Source organism: Eubalaena glacialis, chromosome 3 (assembly GCF_028564815.1).
Source record: "Eubalaena glacialis isolate mEubGla1 chromosome 3, mEubGla1.1.hap2.+ XY, whole genome shotgun sequence".
In the NCBI taxonomy this organism is placed as follows: Eukaryota; Metazoa; Chordata; class Mammalia; order Artiodactyla; family Balaenidae; genus Eubalaena; species Eubalaena glacialis.
In genome coordinates, this window is record NC_083718.1 from 515721 (window position 1) to 531139 (window position 15419).

Below are 15419 nucleotides of genomic sequence, written 5' to 3' on the forward strand. Positions count from 1 at the left end.
AGCATCCATACAGGATCATACTAAAGTACCTTCTCTCTGCATCTAGAATACACTGGTCACGTACCAGCCTTTGGAGAAGTGAGAAGTGTCAGTCGCCCAAGCGAGGGCCGCAGCACCCTGCGGTCCCCCTCTGGCCGCAGCGGGACCCCGGGGCGGAGCAGGGAGTCCCCGAGGAAGACGAGTCAGCGCCGCCGCGCTGTTTCTAACCAGGAGCCTGCCTGCTTCGTGCCTCGCACGCGACGGGCGCTCAGTAAATATTTACGGAAGGGAGGGAGGGGCCATGAGGTTGAAAAAGAGGGATTAAGAAGTGCCCAGCCTAGAGGACAAGATGCAGGGTAGGAAATTCGGCATTCCTTCGCAGGGTTCGGTCTAATTCCCTGAAATTCCTTCTCCGTCACTCGCCCTAGTTTACAGCTTGGGGGCGTGGCCCCCGCGAGGCCTTGCGAGGGGGGAGTTTACGATTGGAGCAGAGCGAGGGGGCGGGGCCCGCGCGCAGGAGGCGGGGCCGAGGGGAGAGGACCTGCGATTGGGACTTGAGGCGCCGCCGAGCCGCGGAGGGGGCGGGGGCCGTCAGGAGGGGCGGGGCCCCGCGAGGGGGAGGCGGGGCCGAGGGAGCGGGCCTGTGATTGGGACTGAGGAAAGATTGTCGGGCTGGAGGGGGCGGGGCCAGATGGAGGGGAGGGGCGCGCTCGGGGCAGGGCTGAGAAGCCAGCCTGTGATTGGGCCTTGCTGGGGCCAAGGGGGCGGAGCGCCCGTGAGGACGTGACGCTCCCGCGGAAGTGACGCCGTGCGGGTGCGCGCCCCTTCCGGCGCGGGGAGGGCGCAGAAGATTCCGGCCGCTCGGCCACAGGCCGTCTCTAACGCCGCGGGATGTAGCGCGGGGTCAGCGGCCCCGAGCAGAGCCCGCCGCCCGCCGTAAGTTTCCCAGGGCTCCGCGGCGAGCGGGTGGGAGGGCAGGGGTAGGCCGGAGCGCGAGGCCCCCTGGGAGCCTCGGCGCGGGCCTGAGGCGGCAGCCGTGGAACCGGCCCGCCCGGGCGTCCCGAGGGCTTCGAGGGCCCCGAGACCCCAGCCCGAAGCCGGCCGCGCCTCCGGCCACTCCGCGTCGGGTGTCCACGTTCGTGGCCCCTCCCTTGCGCGCCGCGTCCCCCACTGTCAACAGCCGTGGTGGCTGCCGTGCCTCCCAGTCGTCGGGGTGAGACGTCCGGATTCGGGCTCCGACTCGGGCCCGCCAGGCCGGAGCTGAGCCTGTTCCCAACGCCGCGCGAGGCCAGCGCGGAGGGGCTGCAGGCCTGGGTCGCGGAACCGCCTTTCGGCGGGGAGTACCCGCCTTTGGTGGCCTGAGGAGCTCCAAGGTTCCTAGACCGTGACAGTGCGCCCACCTTGATGGGGGAGAAGGGAACGTTGGTGGACAATTTGCCTTTGTTTAAGGTAGTCCCAAAAGCTGCAATGTGAGTAAAATCTAAAGTACGTTGGGGAAAAACGAAATTTCATTCCCTCAGAAATCTCTCATTGATGCCATCCTATATTTGAGATTTTTGGTCAAGCCTTCGAGTTTTAAGAAAATAGGTATGTTTCTCCTCGGTTTCTGGTGCTACATTGGCGAAAGGGAAACTGACAAGGCGAATTTCATTTACATAGTTTCAGGTGTCAGAGGAGCAACAGGAGGCCTACAAAGTACTTAGCTGGATTAACCATAGTTTTCCCCCCAGTATGTAGAAGAAAGGCTAGAAAACACAGCAGGGACTATATAGGCCACTGACTTAAATCAAGCGAACGCTATAATGGCTGGTTCTTTTCTGAAATGAAGTGATCGTGGGACCTGTCTCCTGCTTTTCTCTCTTAATAGGGGTTGTGTCACCGGTGATGGAGCAACTGCTGTTCCTTAGGTTTTGTAGCGTCCATACAGGAACTTAGTGCTAGGAACTTAGGCGGGCTGGTGTCAAACAGGTTGCAGCGTCAGGGTGGTAGTTCCCAGCTTGCAGCCACTAAACTTCTTTATCCCAGGAGTAACTTCCGTGTTACCTTATAGTGGTTGATACTTGGGGGATCAGTCTTAAAAACTGCTGTGTTCCCTGTGAGCAACCGTCTTAGGGTAGACCTCCACAAAACTATACCTAATTTCTGAGTAGAATCTGAAAGCATTCAATGCTCAGTGGCCAAGAAATTACATGATCCCCAGGGGGTAAACAGAAATTTTAAGCAAACACTTTGCCTGCAAGTAGGAGGGAAACTCAGACAAGGGCGCAGCCTTAACCCAGTAGGCTCCCCATTGCTAATGGATAAAGTGCACCACCATAGGTAGGCTTTTAGGCTGTCTCCAGTTTCTTAAGTCTGGCCTCGTTTTACCTTTCCAAGACTTCCTTATGGAAGGTGGATTATTCACTGCCTTGGGGGCTTTGTTCTTTCAAGCCTGCCTAGGTTCATAGCACTACCCTTCTGGAATGCCTTGATCGCATCTTTACCTATCAAGATCCTTTTTAAAAATCTTCCACCGTACCTTTCCTGATTATTCCAACTAAAATTGAGCTTTTCTTCTGAATTCCTCCAGCACTTTATGGCATTTAGCCTTGTAGTGGTTTTAGTAGAAAACAGAAGTTATTGCCTCCTCTTAAAATAGAGGCCAGCAGCCATGCAAAGCCACTCACTGGTCTCTTTGCCTTCTCTGTAGCCACAGTGCCACGCGTGTTGTGTATAATCAGTGGTATTCGCAGATGGATAAAAGACATTTGCACTTCGTTCTCGGCCCAGTAGTTTGTTCTCTATTTCCCTAAGAAATTTCCTTGACTCCTTTACTATAAAGCCAAACGGAAAGTCTTTAACGCTCTTGCTACAGTCTCCTGTCCCATCTACTTGTGATCATGCTGGTGAACTAAACAGTCATCTTTAAATCCAGAAGCTTTATTAATACTGGTGGGGTATTTTCTGGTGCTGGTACTCATCAGAGTTGTTACATTTTGTTCTTAATGCCCATTTGTCCCTCATGGCACCCACTGGACTTTGTTCCTCTCACTGTACTCAAAGTTGATTCCCTTTACCTGCTCAGAAATGTTGGGGACGTGATTAATGTTTATAAAGTTTTAGCTATCTTGGATTGAAGAGATCCTTGAAAGTGCCCACTAGGCAAACTGGTTCCAAGTGATTGGCTTTTAGACATGCAGCTAGTTTGCTTTTGTTTCATCGGGGCTTTCACAATATAAAGTTATCACTATAATGTGTAACTATAGTGGCCATATATGTGTAATTTACTTTTTAAAAGCCAGGTATTAAAAACAAGGACTGGTACGAAACACCTTCATATTCCTGTATACTTTACTTTTTTTCTTTTTGTCATGGCATTTGAAAAGCTTACCTGTCTCTGGGATCAAAAAAAACAGACCCCTTCTGTTGGGATAGCTTTATCTGGAGAAGAGCTACAAAGAAAGTTACATTGTGATTTTTCACTGCAGACTCTAAGTCAGTGACACTGTGATCAAATAGGAAAGCTGAGGCTCCCTTACTGCAATTTGATAGTTTTCAAACATAAGCCTTTGCCTTGACTCATTTCCCCCCAGCAGTGCTGTGAAACCACCTTCCCTAAGAAAGAGAGCAGGTAGAGGAGAAGATGGCTGTGTTGTCTTTACTGCTAGGCTAGTCTTGCTTTAGAACAATGAGAGTCATGTAGGCGTAAGATGCAGCTTACCCATGGAACCTCTGAGGGCCCAGGGACCCCAGATTAAAAACTCCTAGAAGAAGTTTTGTGCCTTTGACTCCAGGGAAGGAGTGTGCTATAGCCTGGAAAACTTGGGAACTGGTTCACAAAATAAATGTCTCCAAAAGTGTGAGGGAAATAAACTCACCAGCAAATGCTGGCAATTAAGAATCAGTCCTTTCCCTGGTTTGGCACCAGATAATCTTATTTATAGAAGCACAAACACCTCCCTGCCTCCACAGCTTTATTCTCTAATGTCACAGGTTTGTCCAGTTGGAAAGCTTAGTGGTAAAGACTTATCAGCTTGAATTGAAGAAATCCCATCAAAAATGCACTCAGTGGAGTCTGGCCCAATTATAATTGCTATATTGAGTGTGGCGAGTTTGAGGGAAAATGTGTTTCCTCTAAAATAGGTAAGGATAGGAAAGCTAGTAGAAAGCTGAAGTACATTCGGCTCTCCTGAGGGCTCCCAGAGTCAGTCTTAACACTTTAGGGGCTGAGGCTGGTGTTATATAGTAGAAACTGAAACGCTTGCTTGCAGTAATTCCCAGCTGTTTGTGAGTGGTCCACGCTGTCAAATTATATTTTCAGGTCCTAGCATTATTGGCTTTTCTTTCTTGCCAGACCTCCGACCCCTCTCTCTCCCTTTCCTGTCCCTGTGTTGCTACAGTTTAGAAGACCCAGCTGAACAGTGGACTTTGCTCACTATGGTGACATGACAGCACTCAAAGTAACTGAACTAAGTGTGTGGCCATCCTAGTTTAGGGGTTCTCCGTCCACTGTCCTCCTGGAGCAGTGCAATTGTATCACTGGTTTTGTACATATCACAGATTACCTTATGCCGTCTGATTACAGGCTCTTTCAAGACAATGACTTAACTTGTTCAACTTTGTATTTTGCACAGTACCTTAAAGTGCCTTAGGGTGCTGGCACTAAATACATTTGTTAAGTATTCAGTGAATGTGTTAGCTTACTCTGGGGAGAGGGACAGGAGAAAGCCCTACAAGCACAAGTCCATAAACCCTTAGCTAGCAACAGAAGCTAATAGGTCATATGCTTCTTGCTGGAATGCTGCCTCATTCATTCATTCATTCATTCATTTTGAAATACGTGTTCTGACCAAAATCAGGGATATGTATAAATTTGTGATCTATGTAGTGTTGTATCCCAGAACCTGAGAATATCTATATCTATATATCTGTCTTAAGCCCTAGTGGCCACCCCTCAAATACTGGCAGCAGTATTCTAGAATAGCTGAGTATGTTCCCCTTTTCAGACTTCTCCAAGACGCCCAAAGCTATTTATGTTTTCACCCCAGTATAAATTATTTCTTATTTAAGCTGTTTATTCAGTAGTACTTCACTTTGAGGAAATATGTTTTGTGGTCAGCTTATTGAGAAAGATTTCCCAATGTTTCTGCCTACGTGGGTTGCCTATCTCTTGAGGTTTCAGAGGCCTCCAATTTCCTGTTCTCCTTGGGCTCAGTTGTTGGCTATGACTGTGGGCTGGCATCTCTCTTGTCAGAGTCTTGCACATTTGGAGGAAGAGGAACTGCCTGTGTGTTGACACCGTGGACAGGTCTGCGTGCACTGAGTTATGGGAGTCTGTTCTCTTGAACCAGCTCTGCCAGTAGCTTTCAGCTGTGCTTGTGTGTTGAGCGTAGCATGACTGTTTTGAAACTTGAGGATTGCCCTCACCTGACTGCATATATCCCATGATAATCCCTGAGAAAGAATTGAGATCACCGTTGGGTAAACAAAGAACTGGTACAAGATGCCAAAGATGGATGTCTGGTGAACAGCCACGGGGGATGGACACGGTGCCTTGCTCGGGAGCAGGGCTGTGTTGACTGCCCATAGGCAAGGTGTGGGTTCCCCGAGCTTCCGTTTCCTCCCGTCATGCAGCTCGCTCTGTGTGCAGGTGTCGCCTGGCCCTCTTTGCATTGCCCTGTGGTTATCGGGGCTCAGGTGACCAGTGCAAGAAAATGTGAATATTCTGGCTCCTCTTGCTGCAAGCAGTAAACGCCTTTGTTGCGGGGGTGGAAATCTTGGGGCACTTTTCCCCTCCTTTCCATATTGCCTTCATCTCCCTGGGGCCTGATTAAAGACTACTTCCTTACAGGATCTGTGTGCCTGTCTCAGGTCTCTGAAAAGCTCGTTTGAGTGGGGCGTAGGTCATGAGCCATGGTTGCTGGGACAGCTTGCTGAGCCGGTTGTTTGGTGGCAGAGGGCAAGGCTGGGCTGCCTCCTGCCTTCAGCCTCCCACGTCCAGGCAAGTTATTGCGAGGAAAGCTTGCTGTCCAGGTGTTGAACCCAGGCTGTGATCCTATAATAGAAGTAGTAGACCTGGCAGAGAAATTAACCACTGGGCACCTAGCCCACAGCCAAGTTCCTTTTGTGTGCAAGGCACACGTGTCAGAGCATTTGTAGGTAAAGCCCACTGAGTTCAGTCGGCAGTTAGTTCACGTCTAAGCCTGGGTGGCCTCGTAGTAATTACAGCCAGGTGTCGGCTTCCTCGTTTGGCTCCTCAGTCTCAGAGCCAGGACTTTCCAGGGCAGACTAGCTCTGGGAATGGGGGGCTAAACTCGGCTCCGTAAGTGTGGGAGGGACTTGCGGGTGGGTAGCTGCTTTTCTGTGGTGACGGTTTGGTGCAAAAGACAAATCCTTTGAAGGCAAGCAACTAGGTTTTCAGCCTTATCTTTAAGATTAGTGAGGTTCCAAGTAAAGGCTGATAGTTAAGAGGAGAACAAAAGCGCTTAACTGGCCTCTAGGACTGGAGAGGCTGTTAGTTGAGGGGCTGTGTCTTAGTCCCTGTGTATTGACTCGTAGAAATGAGATGTAAGAGGAATAAATTGTCGACACCCTTCGTGTTTGTGTTTGCTTTCAGTGTCTTCCATCACAGGGAACTCTCTGCCCCCTGGGGCCGAGAGACCCCACCCTTTCCCCAAGCTGAAGCCGCAGAGCATTGAGGTACCAGCCAGATGTCTTCTCACAAAGGACCTGTGGTGGCCCAGGGCAATGGGGCTCCTGCCGGGAACAGGGAGGCTGACACAGTGGAGCTGGCTGAGCTGGGCCCCCTGCTAGAGGAGCAGGGCAAGCGGGGCGTCGCCAGCCCAACCAAAGTAAGTTGTCTCCCCTTAGGCCTATCGGTCTCCGTTTCTTAAGGTCTCGACTGTCTCCCCAAGGGACTCTCTCTACCCCAGTCCTCATCACCTGTAGTGTAACTCTTTTTATCTGTTTTCCCCAGTGTAAGCGGTTGCTTATACCCCAGTGCTTAGCACAAGACCTGAAATCCTGCAAGTGGTCAGCGCCTGTCTGTGGTTGAAGGAAGGAAGCAGTCAGGCAAGATTAGGCTGGGCTTCATATAATGAACAAACAAAAACCCCTGTAGCGAGTGAAGTAAGCCAGAAAGAGAAAAACAAATACCATATGCTAACACATATATATGGAACCTAAAAAAAATGGTTCTGAAGAACCTAGGGTTAGGACAGGAATAAAGACGCAGACGTAGAGAATGGACTTGAGGACACAGGGAGGGGGAAGGGTAAGCTGGGACAAAGTGAGAGAGTGGCATGGACATATATACACTACCAAATGTAAAATAGATAGCTAGTGGGAAGCAGCCGCATAGCACAGGGAGATCAGCTCGGTGCTTTGTGACCACCTAGAGGGGTGGGATAGGGAGCGTGGGAGGGAGACGCAAGAGGGAGGGGATATGGGGATATATGTATACGTATAGCTGATTCACTTTGTTATACAGCAGCAACTAACACAACAGTGTAAAGCAGTTATACTCCAATAAAGATGTTAAAAAAAAAACAAACCTGTAGCTTTGACAAGGTAGAAGTCTCTCACGCAGAAGAATTCTGGAAGTAGCCGCTCCAGGCTGGTGTGGACGCTGCACTCGGGCAGCACCTGTCCTGCTCTTCCATCTCATTCTTAATGTGTCGCCGAGGGGCGGGGGTGGAGGTGGGGGAGAAGGGCCCACCCTTCCTGAAAGCACCTGGCAATACTTCATGCACATCGATGTGGTCTTTTCATTTTGCCTGAGCAAAATTGCAGTAGCATTGCCACCCTGAGTGAAACCAAGGACTCCGTTACGGAGGGGGAGAGAGAGAATGGGGGGAGAGGGGGTCTATATCAGTGTGTGTCACGAAATCTAAGAGGAAGCATCACAGGAGAAAGAACAGCCGGGAGGAGGAGCTGCCGTCCGCCTCCATGGCTCGGAGCTTCTGTCCCTGGGAGGCGAGGGCTGTCGGACTGCACACTGTGTGTCAGGCCTCCGTACAGCACAGGAGGGCCTGCAGCTTCTTTCGCGGAACACTTCTGAGGCCCTGCTTCTCCTGGGAGCTGCTGTGGATGCAGAGTTTCAGTCGCGGTGGCATCCCCAGAGCCAGTGAACAGAGAACTGAACAGATTTCAATTGTTAGGGGAATCTCTGAAACTCTGTCTTTTGCATTCTTTTGAGAATTCAGTGATCTGGGAGAGAGAAATATTCGGGAAATTGGGGCAAGTTAAGAACCGCTGTCTTAGCGATAAGGGTGGGCTGTTCGGACTTACAGAGCATGTAGGCCTGGTGCGCTAGTCCCGTGTGCCTCGGGTGCCAGTGTCCATCCGTCTGTCCCCCGTGTGCTGCGTTGGGCTTTCGCTCCAGCATTTACAGAGTTGTAAACTCGTGCACTGTCATGCTGTAGGAGAAAAGGCCACAAGGCCTGTGTGTGGGAGAGAGGCTGGGCAGAGGGCAGTGAGTTGGGGTTTCTCTGGATCGCTCACTCTGGACTAGGGAACTCCTGGGGTGGGTGTGTGTTTCCTTCGTTCCTGCAGGCCGAAGAAGAGCAGGCATGCCCAGTGCCTCAGGAAGAGGAGGAGGAGGTGCGGGTGCTGACACTGCCCCTGCAAGCCCACCATGCCATGGAGAAGATGGAGGAGTTTGTGTATAAGGTCCTGTCCTGGAAGGGGGCGGGCAGGCTCACCTGGGCTCCCCCCACCTGGCGGGCATGCACTGGGGGGAAGAGCTTTCACTCCTGTGCGTGGGCTTGGTTTTCTTTACGGTGAAGTAAATCAAGGGGAATCTGGCTAAATTTTTACTGCCTACTGTGTTGGCGTTGCTCAAAATATATTCTAAAACAGGAGTTCTTAACTATTTTTGCTATCAGTCCCTTTGGCAGTCATCAGAATATTAGAATGTGATATAGTAACACGGGCACCTTTATTGATACGTTGAATATGCATGACAAGCTATAATGTATTTTATTAGAATTTATAATTTCTAAGTGGTAATGAGTAGAAACAATATTTTGATATCTGCAAAACTAGTGTATGAAAATATCTGTGATTTCTATTGGTGACAGAGTCACAAATTCTAATACTAGACTTGCTCACACTTACAACTGAGGGAAATGTTAAATTTAGTTAGAAGTGATTGAAAATAAAAATTTTTTTTCCATCCAAATTTCCAACACTGTCCATTGTCCATACGTCCCAGGTTAAGAAGCCCTGCTCTGAAAAGTCATAGGCTCAACCCAGTGAGAACTTAGCATCTAAAGGGGGGAAAGGATGGCCAGGCGGCCACCAGAGTCTCCGGGGGCAGAGGGGCAGAGGGGTAAATGTATATTTTTAAAACCGTATATATAATTTCTATTTCCTTGTTTTCATTCACTACATCTACTGAATTTTAAAACTCAAGTAGCTGAAAGGAGGTCCTGCCGTATTCTCTTTAAAGACTGAGAAACACTTATCTGCTTACCTAAGCATGTCCAGGTGAACTATCATGACGCAAGAACAAAGCCATTAACGAGTCGTTGGTCCTGGGGTAGCCTCGCTCGTGCTGTGTCTTGGCCTCTCTGGCCCCAGGCTGGCCCCGCCGTTCCCCGGGCCACTCTGGAGCCGGGCTGATGCCCTCCTTCACCCCTTGTCCTTGGGGAGGCTCGCGTCCTCCGGGCCCCGCTGAGAGAGTGTGTGGTTCCAGGTCTGGGAGGGGCGCTGGAGGGTCATCCCATACGACGTGCTCCCCGACTGGCTGAAGGACAACGACTACCTGCTGCACGGCCACAGGCCGCCCATGCCCTCCTTCCGGGCCTGCTTCAGGAGCATCTTCCGCATCCACACGGAGACCGGCAACATCTGGACCCACCTGCTTGGTGAGTGGTCTGCGTGGAAAATCAGACTTTTGTCTCCTTAAATGCCCAGGACTTGTATAGCCTTTGTCCATGGGAAAGAAAAACAACGTGTTGTGACAGTTTGACAGCTGGCGTCGTGCCTTTAAACTACCAGTGAGCTTGCTGGGCCCTTCATCGCTGGTCTGTAAGACGGGGGCGGGGGAGCCTAGAAGCGGGAGGAGGCGACGTCCTCTGTGGTCAGAACCGTCCCCGGTGCAGGCAGCTCCTCCCACTTCATAATCCCCGTGGTAGAAACAAAACGCCAGCATTTCAGAGGATGCTCTTTCTGTCTGGGTTTGTGTGACTGGTGCCATTTTCTCCGGAAGTTGTCAACCGCGGTGCCCACAGCTCAACCTGTGGCTTTAGTGCTGGTTTAAATCATCACACGTTCCCTTTTTCCTCAGGCTTCTTTTCTCTCCGTCCTGTAGGTTTTGTGCTGTTTCTCTTTCTGGGAATCCTGACCATGCTCAGACCAAACATGTACTTCATGGCCCCCCTTCAGGAGAAGGTGGTGTTCGGGATGTTCTTCCTGGGCGCGGTGCTCTGCCTCAGCTTCTCCTGGCTCTTCCACACCGTCTATTGTCACTCAGAGAAGGTCTCTCGGACCTTTTCCAAGTGAGTGAGAAGAACATCAGTAGGGAACGACCATGCACTGTGGTCACACCTTGTGATCCAGGTGCTGGCAGGTCCTGGAAACTCCAGCAACTCCTAAAGATTCCCTGATGTGCCAGAGGAAGGGCTTTCTGTTTTGCGGGTATAAAAAGATCAGGAAGCTTTTCTCTTAAATCCTTCATGAAAGGTTTCACTGCAGCCTCCTCGACAGGTGGAGTCCAGTTGTGGGTATATTTCTCCCTGTGCAGTGCTGCCCTTTGTGAGACTTGGGGTACCAGTGGGCTGCTCTCTAGGACTGAGTACCCAGTCCTGTCCTACCTTCCTGGTGGCCCCAGCCGTTCAGGACGTGGCAAAGTTTCTGTGCTCCGTCATGCTGGTGCTCCGACCCACCAGTTCAGTAAAGCTTATCTTTGCTGCCCGCATATTGCTGGAAGCCCCAGATGTCCATCCTCTAAGGCTCTCCTTATTCCCCAGTTCTGAGCCTGGAGTTCTGTTTGTTTGCTTGTTTTTGTTGTTGTTGTTGGTTTTGGAGGTGATGGTGAGTTATTTTGTTTTTCTCAGTAACACCAGTAACAAAAATACATTTTTATCTTTAAAAAGTCGACTGAAACAGAACAGTACACCTTAAATACTCCCAATTGAAGGGTTTTGTTTTTAGAACTCAACCTGTCAGAACTGGGGAATACTCAGAGCCCTTCCTGCGTGGAAGCTGGGGCTGGCTGGATTGTGATGGAATTCCTGAATTTAAGTATCCATGAGGGGGATGTAGCTGCTCACAACCAGGGGAAAGGGATGCAGTTCAGACGTTGCCACTGCGAAACAGAAGTGCTTGACCTCATGGGATTTTGATTCAGGATCTAGGATAGATCGTGTGGGAAGTGAGGGGCGGGGGGTGGTCACATCTGAGAGCAGCTGGAGAACAGGAAGAACCAGTTTAACAAGCCCTACGAGGTCTTCACTTCTCCCATTGACCCGGTTCATTTTGTGGCTCTTTTTAGACTGGATTACTCAGGGATTGCCCTGCTGATTATGGGGAGCTTTGTCCCCTGGCTCTATTACTCCTTCTACTGCTCCCCACAGCCGCGGCTCATCTACCTCTCCATCGTCTGTGTCCTGGGCATCTCTGCCATCATTGTGGCACAGTGGGACCGGTTTGCCACTCCTAAGCACCGGCAGACAAGAGCAGGTGGGTCAGAAGACAGAGCACAATACCTCATAGGTATTTGGACCTTGAGGCCAAGGTGGTCAACCCTGGGCCGCCATCCAGACCCTGATCTGTGTTTAGAACTTTCAAAACAGCGTGCATTTTCAAAGCTCAGTTCTCCCCCAAGTTTCATACTATTTCAGTAAAATGTTAATGGGACAGATAATTACCAACCTGGTCAATGAGCTACAAGTGTAGAAATGACTGCTCTTATATTTGGTTTGAGGAAGTTAAAAAATGTACAAAGCAGTCATTTTAGTGACCTCAGGGTCACTGAGCTCAGTCCTGAGCTCAAACCAAGGGGCTAAAATTAAACCACCCAAAGTTATTTTACTAAGGGAATGGAAGGCTTGGCTTGGTAAATAAAAATACCTTGGGCATAAACACTGTTACCAAGTAACGCGATAGCTGTGAGCATAAACATCTTCCTGTTGTCTCATCCAGACTCGAGCTTTATTACTCGCAGCAACACATCAATTAGCACTAGTCTTCGGTCCCTTTAGACTTAACATCTGCTGTGTTTTAACCTTCATTTAAAAGAATTAAGTACTCATCAAGTGCCAACCATGTGCCAGACTGATGCTTTACCAAGGCCGTCTGCAGAAATGGAGAGGCGGTCCCTGCCCTGCGGTTGCGTGTAGGGCGGTGGTGTTGAGCCGGCACCCACCCGTTCTGTCCGTCCCTTTACTTACTTTGTGTCCAGAGGCCACTGACGACTTCTAATCTGGGTCTGTCTGTCTCCTCAGGAGGTCAGGGTCCTGATCTTAATGGGAAACCTGTCTTGCTCCTCCCTGGCTGGCAAACCACCTGAGGCCTCACCATGTCGGTTCTGTACCCAAGGCAGCCATCAGGAGGTTCTGACCTACATGGTCGCCTAGGCTGCTTCACGGATAATAAAGAATGTGAGACGTTCGTTCTTGGCGCTCCTTAGGAGGGAATAGCTATATCAGCATCTACACAGCCTTCTTCCCATTCTGAATGTTAAAGAAATATCTGCTGAGTGTTCTCCATCTTGCGCTAAGTTTCCTGAACATGTACTGTTCACCAGAAAGAGCTCATCAGAGTGAGACAGCAGTGCCTTCCAAGCAGCACTGTTTCCATGCCTGACGCTCTGGGTCTGCTTTGTTCAGGGGTGTTCCTGGGGCTTGGCTTGAGCGGCGTCGTGCCCACCATGCACTTTACAATCGCGGAGGGCTTTGTCAAGGCCACCACGGTGGGCCAGATGGGCTGGTTCTTCCTCATGGCTGTGATGTACATCACCGGAGCCGGCCTTTATGCCGCGCGGATTCCTGAGCGCTTCTTCCCTGGAAAATTCGACATATGGGTAAGAAACGATGCTTCAGCGGGGCCTGTGGTGGTGAGACGGGCCCACAGGTAGAGCTCGGAGTCAGAGGCTGTGAGAGACATGGGTCAGGTAGTGTCTGGGGGTGCACACGAGTTCCTACATGCATGTCCATGCGTGTAGGTGGGAGAATGGCGGGGAGGGGAGTGACCAATAGTAACATTTTGGTATATCCCTGACAGGGCTTAAAAATTTTTTTTCTCCAACAAATTTATCACTTTTATGATGTAAAAAATTTTAGGGAGGAACGAGGAGAGGCGAGTGCCTTCTCCACTTCCTCCAGCCTTCCCTGCCGTCACCCTGAGGCCCCTCTCTTGTGTCCCTGCAGTTCCAGTCTCATCAGATCTTCCACGTCCTGGTGGTGGCAGCCGCCTTCGTCCACTTCTACGGGGTCTCCAACCTTCAGGAGTTCCGATACGGCCTGGAAGGAGGCTGTACTGACGACTCCCTCCTCTGAGCCGCCCCACAAGGGCACAGCAGGAACTTCCCAAGTGCTTTTAAAATAACTTCTTTGCTGAAGTGAGAGGAAGAGTCTGAGTTGTCTTGTTTCTAGAAGAAACCTCTTAGAGAATTCAGTACCAACCGAGCTTCAGCCCACTTCACACTCACTGGGCAATAAACTCTCCATTCCCTCGCTGAGAGCAGTGGGGATGGGCAGACGTGGCCGCGCCCCCCTCGGTAGGGCAACTACTGTCCCCTCACAGAGACGGGGCTTTGAAGCTCATGTTGAGATTTTACCCCTCCTCCAACCATTCTGGGGAAAAATGATGGACTGGGACTTTTCAGAAATTCTGTTTCTGGAAGAAACTGTCCCTCCCTCACCCCCGTCTTGACTTTGTAACCTGGCTTATAACAGGCCATCCGTTTTTGTAGCACACTTTTGAAAAACAGTTATAACCTCGTCCATCTTTCTAGGGCCTGGACCTGCTCACACAGCAGGAAGAGCAAAGCCACCAACTTTTACACAGCCGGCTAATCATGGAAGTGTGTCCAGGCTTCAAATAACTTGAGTTTTAATGTTTTCTTGGCAGAGTAATGTAAAATTAAAGTGGGGAAAGATATTTAATATTTAATACTAAGCTTTAAAAAGAAACCTGCTATCATTGCTATGTATCTTGATGCAAAGACTATGATGATAATAAAAGAGTACAGAAGACACTTGGCATTCAAAGATTTAACATGTGTGGTCTCAGCTATTTGCACATAAGTCCAAAGGATTAAAACCAGTAAAATCATTTCAGATTCTGCTGAGGCACAAATCTGAATCATAGGTATTGACAGGCTGGTATGTGCGGGCCAGCGAATGAGCCTAACTGAATTCCTAGCATCTGCTCCTCCAGACCGCTTTACGTGTCTCTACTTAGCCCAGACATTTCCTGGAGAAGTTAGTATGCTGTAGTAGTGTTCAGTAATTAGAAGATATCTGCCTTGTGAACATCAAAGGCCTACTACATAATATTAATACTTTAGACTTCAGTTCTTTTAAAACTGCCCTGATTAAGGTGGTCTCGTCAAGAGGTTATTCCATGCCTTTTTGTGCCTTTGCAAATGGTCCTCAGCCTGACAACGAGTTCTGTTCATTGGATGCAAAAGGCCTGCAGTAGTCACTTCTGAGCTAGTGTAGGCATTGGATGGGAGTCTTTTTTTTTTTTTTAATTTAATTTCTGGCTACGCCAGGTCTTAGTTGCAGCACGAGGGATCTTCGTTGCAGCATGCAGACTTCTTAGTTGCAGCATGTGGACTCTTAGTTGCGGCATGTATGCGGGATCTAGTTCCCTGACCAGGGATTGAACCCAGGCCCCTTGCATTTAGAGCGCGGAGTCTTACCCACTGGACCACCAGGGAAGTCCCCAGATGGGAATCTTCTTGAGTTACAGAGTTGGGTTCACTTTAAGGGTCAAGTCTGTACAACTAGGAGAATAAGTGATCCTTTCAAAAAATAATCCAACTAGGCCAACAAGTCTCTACCTCCGGTGGTAATCAGGGAAATGTAAATTAAAACCAAACTGATAAACCATTTCACTCCTACCAGATTGGCACAAATTAAAAGTTCTAAGACTGAGTGTTGATATGGATGTGGAGCAGACCAGATGCTGCTGGTGGAACCGTACATAGTAGGACCACTTTGGACATGGTGGAGTATACATGTTACAACATTCAAACATTACATGAAACAATACAATGTGAGATGCATCTGATATCTATCCTAGGTTACTTCATTTAAAAAATGCTGGTTCTGGGGTTTCCCTGGTGGCACAGTGGTTGAGAATCCGCCTGCCAATGCAGGGGACACGGGTTCGAGCCCTGGTCCGGGAAGATCCCACATGCCGCAGAGCAACTAAGCCCGTGTGCCGCAATTACTGAGCCTGCGCTCTAGAGCCCGCGAGCCACAACTACTGGGCCTGAGAGCCACAAC

General features: G+C 49.8%; 1 protein-coding gene across 2 annotated transcripts; it reads left to right on the top strand.

Annotated features, from left to right (window-relative positions):
* Positions 1 to 803: 803 nt before the first annotated feature.
* Positions 804 to 14174, top strand: ADIPOR1 (adiponectin receptor 1). Of its 2 annotated transcripts, XM_061185228.1 has the most exons (8): positions 804 to 915; positions 6575 to 6809; positions 8512 to 8628; positions 9656 to 9827; positions 10274 to 10460; positions 11456 to 11643; positions 12792 to 12985; positions 13332 to 14174. In XM_061185228.1, exons 2-8 carry the CDS (start codon positions 6669 to 6671, stop codon positions 13458 to 13460), a joined length of 1128 nt encoding a protein of 375 aa, XP_061041211.1. In that variant the 5' UTR covers positions 804 to 915; positions 6575 to 6668; the 3' UTR covers positions 13461 to 14174. The 2 variants fall into 2 exon arrangements, with proteins under 2 accessions (XP_061041211.1, XP_061041212.1); XM_061185229.1 differs by lacking the exon at positions 8512 to 8628.
* Positions 14175 to 15419: the final 1245 nt, after the last annotated feature.

What these genes read in the sequence shown, in the direction of transcription:
- ADIPOR1 (XM_061185228.1), top strand. Translation starts at nt 6,669, where the DNA reads ATGTCTTCTCACAAAGGACCTGTGGTGGCCCAGGGCAATGGGGCTCCT. An exon ending in GCGTCGCCAGCCCAACCAAA is followed by an intron (nt 6,810 to 8,511) that starts GTAAGTTGTCTC and finishes TCGTTCCTGCAG; the next exon opens with GCCGAAGAAGAGCAGGCATG. An exon ending in GTCTCTCGGACCTTTTCCAA is followed by an intron (nt 10,461 to 11,455) that starts GTGAGTGAGAAG and finishes GGCTCTTTTTAG; the next exon opens with ACTGGATTACTCAGGGATTG.